At 39.6% G+C, this 11093-nt stretch overlaps 1 protein-coding gene across 1 annotated transcript; it reads right to left on the reverse strand.

Annotated features, from left to right (window-relative positions):
• Window positions 1-1793: 1793 nt before the first annotated feature.
• dhh (desert hedgehog signaling molecule) lies at window positions 1794-6622 on the reverse strand. The gene is made up of 3 exons (XM_079239715.1): window positions 5707-6622; window positions 3053-3314; window positions 1794-2966 (listed from the first exon to the last, which is right to left on the reverse strand). Exons 1-3 carry the CDS (start codon window positions 6013-6015, stop codon window positions 2146-2148), a joined length of 1392 nt encoding a protein of 463 aa, XP_079095841.1. The 5' UTR covers window positions 6016-6622; the 3' UTR covers window positions 1794-2145.
• Between the last annotated feature and the right edge of the window lie 4471 nt (window positions 6623-11093).

Below are 11093 nucleotides of genomic sequence, written 5' to 3' on the forward strand. Positions count from 1 at the left end.
TTTTTCCACATTCGAACACTCCATAATTTATCGCCTACATTCAGAGAAACATACAAAATAAACAAACAAAATGAATAAAAATCAGTAGTGCTTCAGCACATGTTCACTTGCAGTCTGTAACGAAAGGTTTCATTTAAAGCAGAATGAAAAGGAAACCTCAGTCATTCAGCCAAAGTTTTAGTTTCTATGAAAGTGGTGTGAGCGTGTTTTCATTTTGAAAATAGGTTATTACTGGTCCCACTGTCTGGATTAGTTTTCTCCCCATTCAGCTTTAGGAAAATTGGATTAGATTTTGTGGGGGGACTGAGACTGGTTAAAAGATGATGACTGATTGGCTGATGAATGTAAATAGAGGGTGGTATTAGTGCACCCGACTGCTCCTATTGGACAGTCAGAGAAGCCAGTGCTTTCCCATCTGGCTCCTGTGTTTCAAGGATAATCCCCTGGAATACCTTCACAGATGTTTACAACAGAACATAAACTAGAAGTAGTATTACTCTTATTTTATTTTATTTAATTTAATTTAATTTTATTTTATTTTATTTTATTTTATTTTATTTTATTTTATTTTATTTTATTTTATTTTATTTTATTTTATTTTATGTTTATCCCACATAGTATTAAAACCTGGTCTAATGGATCTGAAGATGCAGCTTCTGTGTGTACAGTATTGTACCAACAAGCAAAGTGATATGCTTTCCCAATAAAATCCCCTGGATCACCAGTGACCTGAAAAAGCTCCTAAACATAAAAAAGAAAACCTTCTGCGGCCAAAAAAAAAAGAAAATTTTCAAGTTAAAGGGGGTTAAAACTGCCACACACCACACACCCTCTCCCACACCTCCACTCTGTCACCCTGCAGCTCAGTCATGGATCCAAACACAGCCTCATCTTCCTCCACATCAGATCATCCTGAGAGATCCTGTGGCATGGAAAATACCCTGCCTTGTTTTTCATGCAATAAGCAGTTATTCCATTCACAGCCTTGCACCAGGGACTGGAAATGGATAGATAGACATGTAAGGGAATTTAGAGTTTGATATAGAATCCATATATATGTTGTTAATTCCACCACAAGGGGGCTGTCTAACCCCATACTATTTCTGAATCAGGCCTTAAACCTTAAATGACAGAATTAATATATGTTTATATATTTAAAATAGGTCGTTCATAATAACAGTGACATTTGTAGCAGTTATTTCCAGTTCACGTGTATCATAATTCTTGTAGCATAAATAGGATGGAAATTAAAATTAAAATACTAAGTGTTGTGAAAAGACACAACATCTGTCTCAAGCTGACAGTACATACATAAAACTTTGTCTACTTATATTGCTGAGGTGACAAGGGTCTGTGATGGTGTTAAACTGGTGGCACAGCATGAGGAATATTAAGTACATCTGGGCTTTTCATTAACCTCCCCGCCACCTAGATTTCCATGAAGACTGCACATTCCAACATACATTGAGCTCAACTGCAGGCCCTGGAAAGATCTTTTGTATATGCCCAGTCTATTTTATACACAAAGTAAAAGGATCCCAACAGGTATAATTTGTACCAGAGATGAGGAAAAAACAGTTTTTCTCCTTAAAAGACAGTTTTATTGGTTTTATAAGATACAACATCAGTGCATACAATACAGATAGTAGAACTATTATAATAAAATGTAACTTTTATATATATTATGATTCATAAAGTAAAAAAATAAATATTCTGTTGTTCAGGGAACTTACTCCTATTCCATTAGAATCATTTCTATAATATATATTTTTACACTTTTAAAAGAACTGGCAGATGTACAGAGAGACCATAAAACTGTTTGTTGTTGTTTTTTTTTTATTTGATTGTTTAGACTGATTGTTTTTTTCTTTTTTCTTTTTTTTTTTAAGTTTCAGAGTTGGAAAGTTTATTGCAACAGTAGTTAGAATACAAACAATAGTGCCAAGCAAAAACAAACAAAAAAAAAAAAAAGAAAGAAAGAAAAGAAATGACATTCCAGTGGGTTTTTTATTTAAAAAAAAATTAAAATAAAAAACAGGGGGGAAAATGGGTTAATTGTACTTGTAGATGTATTACAATTGTAGTTGTAGATGTATTACAGTAGCACAGCAACATAACAAATGTTTTATGTGTATCTTTATGCTTTTAGGGATGGAATAAGTTGGCATCTAAAAAGATGCATGCAAAACCATACAATAACCTCGCATACCAGTGAACATCTGATATCCACCCTTGAAATGAGTGTTTCTTTTGAATTTCCATTCTGAGAGGTTTGCTAAAATTGCCTTGTTTGTATATAATGTAATTATTTATACATATACCTGCTTTGTCCTTTGCGCTCAAAGTGCTACAATGCGCTGCAGTCTCAGTGTGAACTCTTTGAGAGTCAGTGGTCCACGCTTCTTTTGCCTTCCCCACCCAGAATAGCTGGTGCAATGAGTAGAAAAGTCGCAGAGGTCCAAATGCCCAGTGTGCAAGTCTGTGGCTCTCCACCACTGCATAGCTAGAGGCAAGTACCCCATCAACAAACAAAGTTCCAGCTTCTGTCAAGGGGGCGTACACTCCCTCACTCTCTGCTACTGAAACTGAGATAATTTTAGATGGCCGTGCCTGACCCCCTGCTGTACTGATGAGGACACAATCTCCTGTTTTGGCTCTGCTAGCAAACTGAGCCTGGTACTCACTGATGTCATTTCTGCAGTGGGAGGTTAAAAAAACCAAATGATCCGGAGTAAGTGACAATGTATTGCCATGTTCCGTCTCCAGAAGCAGAAAAGTAGACCAGCTTTCTTCTTCCTGGTGCAGAAACAAGAATACTTGGCTGTACACGACCTGGCCTGTTTCAGACAAAGCCATGATCCTGTCACCTGGAGTTAGTGATGACATAGTCTTCTGCCTCCCTCCAGCAACGGTTACCAGGGCCCAGCCTGGAAAACAGCCACCTCTCTCCACGGTAACAGAGTTATCTGTTGAAGGATCAGAAGAAAAAGCCCAAATAAGAAATATAATTTGACAGTGTAATTCTCTATAAAAACTCACTGATTAAATTTACCAGATTTTACTGAGCAATGGATGCGATGTCTGGTTTCATAGTGAACCCAGTCAAAACCTGCCTCCACTGCTAGCTGGGCTAGGAGGCCATATTTCTTTGTTTCCTTGTCATCAGTTGTTATATCCACAGCCCGACCTTCGTAGTGCAGAGACCCTTTAGGGTGGTTGCCATCTTCATCCCAGGCTTCTGTCACACGCAAGCGTACTCCCGGCCACTCGTTCATCACTGCAATGGCCAACCTGTTCAAACAGTCCTTACATCGCTAGAATAGAATAAGACAGATGGAAAGGGTTCACAGTGGAGCATTTAACTGGTTTGCAGGCTGGTGTATTGGACAAAGTGAGATTATCAGAAATATGTTACTATCAGTACATACATCAGTCCTGAAATGCTCATTTATCAATTTAGAAGAGTGAACTCTTATACTTGTGCATGCAGTCATATCTTTTGGAAGATATATATGTATATATTAAAATCAAGTATAAATTCTGGTATCTCACTATTTGGTTTTTGACCATAGATTTTATACTTGCAAAATACCCTTATTTATTTTATGAGAGAAGATTACTTTTTTATTGTTAAAAACTGAATGGCACATTATTAATCAATTTAGGTAGTTGAGTGAAATCATTGCTATGGCAAACACACACAATAAAGTTATTGAACAAAGTTATTAATGCAAGAACAATAATAGAAAATATAAAGATGTACTGAGGCATATTTGAGTTTCTGTCATTTCTTCAAATCACTGATTTACAGTAGTAAATGAGGTATTGGGTTGCTGGGTTTTTTTGTATATGTAAACTTTTAAATGAAAATTTACCTCTGAGATAAATAAAGTGTTTGTAATTCCATCTAAGAGGGAACATTTCTCTTAGGTTCTCTGTTAATCTAATATGATATCTTGAATTTTAGTTCATTTGTCTGCAGTAAGGTAGAGTTTGTGAGAAAAATTCTGGTGTAAGTGACACGTTTAATTACTCAGTAACAGCAGCGATGGAACTGCATGGGACGCCATGTTCAGCTTTTGATTGCACGGACTGATCTCTGTACTACTTGGCAGGAAAACAATTCCATCACTTCAAAACTGTCTCGCTCCCAGGTTATGATTGTTTGTCAGCTGGCATCACCACACAATTCCTCCTCTACCCGACTAAAGGCCATCTCAAACCCAACCTTGTTCAAACAATCGGAATGCAAGAAAAAATCTACTGTAGCCAGTTTGGCACATTCTTTGGCCTTTTCAACAGGGTGACAGAATAATCAAGGCCATTCTCTGCCTTTCCAGACTGTTCCAGGCTTGTGTTTCTCACTTTCACCCCTGAGACATTTGATCAAATATGTGCACAGTGACTCTTAACACCCCCGTGGGCCATAATGTTACAGACTGTGTCAGCACTGTCGCAAGGCAGCAGCCTGAAAAACTATGATGACGACAGCATCTGAGGTGATGCACTCATCACCATCTCTTGTAATGCATATTCGCTTGTGACTTGTGAAGTAGCCGGTTTTGTGGCTTAAAGTTAACTGTACAAACTTTTTATCTAGTTGCTTGCTCAAGAAACAGAATACTGCCAAGGGAGGAAGGGAGAGGCAGAAAAAGATGAGAGTGTGGGCAGGAGTTGGGTGAGAAGAAAGCGGTGCAGAAGAGGGGTGAGGCTGGGACGAAAGAGGAGGGCAGAGGGGAAGAATGTATGGGCACGGACATGGGAATGTGACAGCAAGAGTGAGAAAGAGTGAGGGACAGAAAACAAACTGGGTACATTTCTCTTGCAATGCCATTGAAGAGAGGCGTTTCATTGTCACAACTACAATAGTCGCTTTTCCAACGGTGCCATTACTTCAGCAGGCGGGAATTTTGTATAGGCGACCCTTCTGAGTCTCCAAATGACACACAAAGAGTGTCTTTCACATCTTGGCTAAAAAAGGGGGCACATGCACACATAACCACACTCAAACTGGGTACCAGGAGGGCACACATACACAATCACAGATTTCTATCACATACAATCACTCTGGGAAGCAAAAGGAACACAGATTTATATCCTGAACAAGCACAGAGGACTGCTGCATCCAGAACACAGTCATATTAGACTGTATGTCACTACACATGTTTTTTGTTTTATCAAATGTTCTGCAGGTTTTATATTCACCGGGCCACAAAGGTGTTAAGAGCTTCTCATATGAATACATCTATTTCCAAAAGTGAAGTTTTTTGTTAAAGAAGAAAAGGAAGGGTTCCTGTTGGGGGGGCTCAGTCTCTTAAGAGGTAGCACTGAATTACATCCTGAGCTCCTTATCACTAGAATAAAAAGAGAGTCTGTTTAGAATTTATATAGCCTGTGTTTGAGGGGGGGGATAAAGGCAGGTAAAGTGGCGCTCAGCCAGCAATGAGTTCACATGATTAGATTTTAGTGCATCATATTGAACTGAAGGTTAAACTGTAACCTGCATTCAGCGCCTTCCTGCAAAGTTATTTTATTTATCATACAGGTGGAGGATTGTTTACAGAAAGAGACTCAGAGCATCCCCGAGGCAGCTGATTTTGTTTCTCATTCAGTTTTTGCCCTTATTGTTCTTATATAACAGTAACCAGGTATCACAGAGGTTAACTGACCCATTCAGGCTATTAAACCAGAGCAAATAAGTCTCACCCTAGTCATGATGCGGTCTGCGCCTGTGTTCTCCTCATCTTTGAAAACAATATCCGGATTGAAGTTGTGGACGAGTTCAAGGAAGCGGGGATGGCTGCGTGAGATCTCGCCCTCTGCTCTCCCACTGGCTCCGAGGTTGTTTTCAGAGAGGTTGGGGGAAAACTCCTTGTATCGCATGGGTTTGAGCTTCTTGTGCTTGGGACGTATGCCATACCCAGGACCTGGCCCGCATCCCTGCACCAGCCATATGCAGGCCCACACAACAAGCAGGCTGAACTGTGCCAGGCGGGCCCACCAGAACTGCTTCATTGGGAAGGGTTGGTACTTCCAGGACTCAGCAGGTCACGGTGCCTACAGCAATAGACCAGTTCCAGGTGTGAGACACTGAATGAGTGTCAAATGTTGGTCCATTCCAAATATGTAAGAAGGGACATGTAAGTACTTCTTGTTATTGAATTTCTTCTTGAACCAAAACAAAAAAAAAAGGCAAGTTTGAAACACCCCTCAAATGAATCTTTTGTTGTTTGATGATAATTAGGTGCGACTTCAGTCAAATGATTCGGTTTCTTCAGTTTTGCATCAGTTGTTGGAAAAAAAAAAAAAAAAAGAAAGAAAACGTGACAGCCCCCTTTTAGAGGTTTCCGATGGGTTTCAGCATCTGGCTCCTCCGTTCATCTTCTCCTGTCCTCCACAGGTAGGCTACCTGTCCTAACGCAGATGTTTTGTGTGGCTCTCTGCTCACTTACCGCTACTCTCCCCACGCAGGTCCTTTTCAAGTTGGGAGCACAAACTGACGCACACGACAAGCCCGGTAGTTACGGACTCTGTGGAGTTCCTATGAACGCTCCAGTGGCGCTCTCATCCTCTTTGTCCATCCAAATATATATATCTCTGTTTAAACTTTTCATGAGTATTGTGTTCCTCTCCTTCGTCCACCGCCTTCTGTCGCGTGTCAGCGCTCCTGGCCACCTTGCGCCAGCCATTGGGTCTTATTAGCGTCCGGACAAGATTGCCCTCCCTTCCTCTGCGCGCTCCCACCGCGACAGCACACGCCTCCAATTCAGCCATACAAAGAACATATGATGTTAACACAATGACCTTAATCCCCTCTTTAACCATTTTAGATCCATGTAAAAATACAAAGTTAAAGTAAAGGTTAGAAACAAAGCACGATTTTTAATTTTTATTTATTTTATTTGATTTTTTTTTTACATTTTAGAGAGAAATGTTTGAATAAAAATTATAGCTCATTAAAACATAGATTCACGTTCTGGGAGTTACTTTGAACTTACATGCCCTCACTTTTGTTTGCTTGTCCCACCCATCAGTTATACTCTGCTGCTGTTATTAATAGGCAGAGTTGAAGGTGAGGACCCCAAGTATCCAGCCTTGGCTTAATGATGCCTTCCTGTGTTTGAGGAGCCAGCTTGACCCCCCTATGATACCCCCAAGACCTCTTCACTGGAAACACCCCTCAGATAAATTGTCAAGTTATTATTTTTTATCCACCTCAGAACAATAGCTGGTAGACTCATAAAATATGTGAGATGATGCCAAAGAAGGAGCAGAAAAGAGAGTTATCTTTGGGTCTTGTGGGTGTGACATTCATAATCATGCAGGGAAGCTTAAATTAACAGTCGATAAAAGGTCAAAGTTTGTCACCATGCTATCTGTAGCTTCCTGAACACATGATGAGAACTCCTAGATGACCATACAGAAGGAAAATTTTAAGCGGGATAGAGTGCTGAGTGATATTTTTATGTTTTTATGGCTTGTTGTGCGTGAAGGTTAGCTTTAAATGTGACAAGTGATGTGATAATGTCTGGTTTTTATTGTGGATATTTTGTGCAGTGATGAAGAGCAGGTCATTTAGCTCCATGCAAACCATGCGGAGGCATTTTTGTTGGGGAAGCTTCCAGAAGATCCCAGGATGTTGTAGGGAGGGGTAGCAAGGCGAAGCTGCATCTTCCTGTCCTCATGGTAAACACGGAGGAAGGTTCAAGTCTGGCCCAAGCGGCACAGATGAGAGATATCGGACCATATAACAAATGCAGGGAATGAGTCAATCAAAAAAAGCAACAAACACTTTCGTATCTACAATTACCCACACCAGTGTTTCTCTTTCAAGCCCTGCAAGAAACAATGATTTTCATCTGGCATGAAAGAGAAAGGAAGGAAGCAAAGATCTGTGAGCTTGAGATGGAAATAAAGTCATTATTATTAGTTTTTATTTTGGTGCCCCTATCCTCCTGCCTCCCCCTGTCTCTTTGCACTTTACTCCCCCATTTCAGGATGGGAGTACATGGCTTGGTGAATAGTTTAGTTTCCTGCTCAGTCACAGCATAGAAAGCGAGATCTTTCCTGCTTGGGTTAGTCTCCCCTGCTTTGTTCTCTTTCACCTGTGCTGGTGGATAGACTCCATACCTGCCAGTTAGGCTTTCCTTCATCTGCAGAATTTTATTGACCTGCAGAAACTTTAACAAGAGACTCAGCTGGTAAACATCTACAAGTGCAGCTAAGGATGAAATTGAGATTAGAAGTTGTTATTGTCAGATTTGTAAAGTCCCAGTTTTAGAAAAAGCTGAGATGCTTTCTTTAAAAACATTTTTAAAAAAATTAAATTCATTAAATTCATTTGAACATTTGTGTAGCAGACACAAGTTGATATGATGATTGTCAGTATCTTTGCAAACAACTTTAGTGTATTTGGAAAGACAAAAAAAAAAATCTAGAATTTAAAGCCATCAACACAGTCAGTAAATTCATATAAATACTTCATCGTTCCTGTTTTCAGCATTTCAGCTCTTGCAGTTTTTATGTCCATAATTTTTTAATTCTCGTCTCCATGATTCTCTATGGATTTTTTCAGCAGGAGACAGGTCTGGACTGTAGGCAGGCCAGGTAAGAACACACTTTCTCTGTGAAGCCATGCTGCTTTGAATTGAGCAGCACAAAGTTTGGCATTGCCCTCGTGAAGCTACTGCAAATCCGAATGGAAATATGTTACCTTGATGGCAGTAGAAACTCAAATTATACATATGCAGTAAAAAATCCTTCATACAAACACGATAATCCATTCATTCTTTTCAAACAACTGAGGTGTAGACCCTTTAAATGACAGAACAGTGTCAATTACCTTTTGTGTCAGAGATGTGCTTCTGCTTGAGAACATAGTGATGTTTCTGCAAAGAATTGATACATGCCTTTCTCTTTGTGTAATCGTGTTACCTTATTGAATGCAGCAAAGGGTTTTCTAAGGGACTCCAAAATGCATGTTGTTGTATTGAGTTTGACGGCATTATGGTTTCTCATGCAGTGTCACCTTAGGGTTCCAGGTCATATACAGTACCTCTCACATTAGTTTCAGTTTTTGCTTTTACACACTGAAATCTCTCCAGACTACATTTTTCTCCTTAAAATTCTACACTGAAAATGGTAAAAGTAAGTTTATTTACAATTTTTATTGAAAAATACTAATGTTTTTCTTTTTTTTTTTTAACCGATCAATTGTTCCCTGACAGAGCACAAATTAGAGATCAGAGCAATCTTTTCTTGGAAAGAGTGAGATACTAGTTATACTCCTTTTATGCCAAATCCTGACACCCTCACCTGGAACCAGTTAGTATTATTTCAGAAATTTCCAGAATTTCTCACCAATTTGACGAGTGCATCGCTGCCAAAACATAACAATACAGTTTTTTCCCTTATGCTATGACTGAAAATAGTTATGTTAGTTCTTGTGGCCTTTAACATGAATTAATATATATTTAAACAAACTACATGTTTTAAGTTTGCTCTGTCATTCTGAATAATTTACAAAAGTTTCCTGGAAATATGTCTTGTATAAATACTTATAGAGAGTATGTTTTTAAACAATGCTGACTTTGACATTTAAGTGTTTGTCTTATGACTGAACTGACACTGCAGGATTCTCTTCCTCTGATGGAGGCCATTATAAGGGTTTGGGGGGGGGGAGTCAAGGAACTACCATTAACCACCTTCCTTCTCTATCCCAAGCTTATACACACACATCCAGGCTAAACCTAAGCTGCACCACCCACTCTACTGTCTGTCAGTATGTTATCAGTGAAGGAAGAGGCAGGGTGTTGCGTTCTGATGTGGCTGCACACGCTCAATGATTCTTGGCTTCTGCATTGGAGTTTATTTTATTTGATAGGGACAAGTATGCTCCATGAATGATGGCACATACTACAGCATTTTAGCCAAGGCTAATTCTCAATGCCCGTCCCTAGTTGGGATTTTACACAAGTTGTAGCTGAGATGGTTTTCCAGCAGTTGTTTCTTGTGCTGCATTTCATACTAATATATGTACTTGAGCTTGATTTGTGAAGCTAAAAGGTCTTAAGTTGAGATGATGCTCCACTGAATTGGACAATAGAGTGAGAGGGTTGGAACTTCCTGTTTGCAGACAAACAGGTCAAAGGTCAGATACAATGTACCTTTCTGTGTAAACCTGACCCAAAAAATGATTGACTTTGTGGAGATTGCATATATTTAACAGTGCTCTACTGAGCAGAACTCAACAGGGATGTTACATCTGCTCATGACTACCTGTCATGCCAGTTATCCAACAAAACAAACGCCTGCGTCGGTTAACTGTGTGAAGCAAGTGTGCTGTGAGTGTGCACAGGATGGCGGGCAGCTCTTGCAAATGGACAGTGAGGCCCATTATCAGTTGATTAGCAAGCAAGTCTCGCCTTTTCCTGAGTGATTCTGTATTTCTAAGTGTAGAAAAGAGGGAATAACAGCCCCTAATGCACTTTGGCACAAACTTCAAATAGCTGACTGTCAGGAAAGCTAATCTGCATCTTTTTCCCCCCTTCATTCTTATGTTTTGACAATAAAGATAGGCTATCGCATCCCATTACAAGCTGCCAGCTTCCCGCCTTGTCCCCGATATGCCCAACATCTAGTCCAGTGGAGTGTGTTACCCAGAGGGACTGCTAAAACACTTGGACTGAACTGCTTTTGACCTTTATGTTGCAGGAAAAGGTGATATAGTAGCACTTACTAAATGGTTTGTTAAAACCACCATCTCTGTTGGCTGCAACTACGTATCCAGATTAGCTTTCAGAAGCAAAGAATGGACAACAACCCTTTGTGCACTGGCACAAACTAAAGTTAGTTTTACATATTATTTTACATGAAATAATTAATATGAATCCAGCTGAATTTATTTATATGTTCCGGGGTCCCAGAAAGTTAAAGCACCATTTTGGATTTGCTCAAAACAATGGACTGAATGAGTTCTTCTTTTAGACATAATGTCCAAGAAAGGAAAAAAAAACTTTGCCATGCACACCTTTTATTTGGCTTATATGTCTCTTCCTCTGGCTAACCAGTCTCCAGGCTAATCAGTATCCAGA

Source organism: Telmatherina bonti (assembly GCF_933228915.1).
Source record: "Telmatherina bonti genome assembly, chromosome: 4".
NCBI lineage: Eukaryota > Metazoa > Chordata > Actinopteri > Atheriniformes > Telmatherinidae > Telmatherina > Telmatherina bonti.

Coding starts and splice junctions, on each gene's coding strand:
- dhh (XM_079239715.1), bottom strand. CDS start 6,015: ATGAAGCAGTTCTGGTGGGCCCGCCTGGCACAGTTCAGCCTGCTTGTT. Junction 3,315..5,706: donor CAGACCGCATCATGACTAGG/GTGAGACTTATT, acceptor ATTCTATTCTAG/CGATGTAAGGACTGTTTGAA. Junction 2,967..3,052: donor CCATTGCTCAGTAAAATCTG/GTAAATTTAATC, acceptor ATCCTTCAACAG/ATAACTCTGTTACCGTGGAG.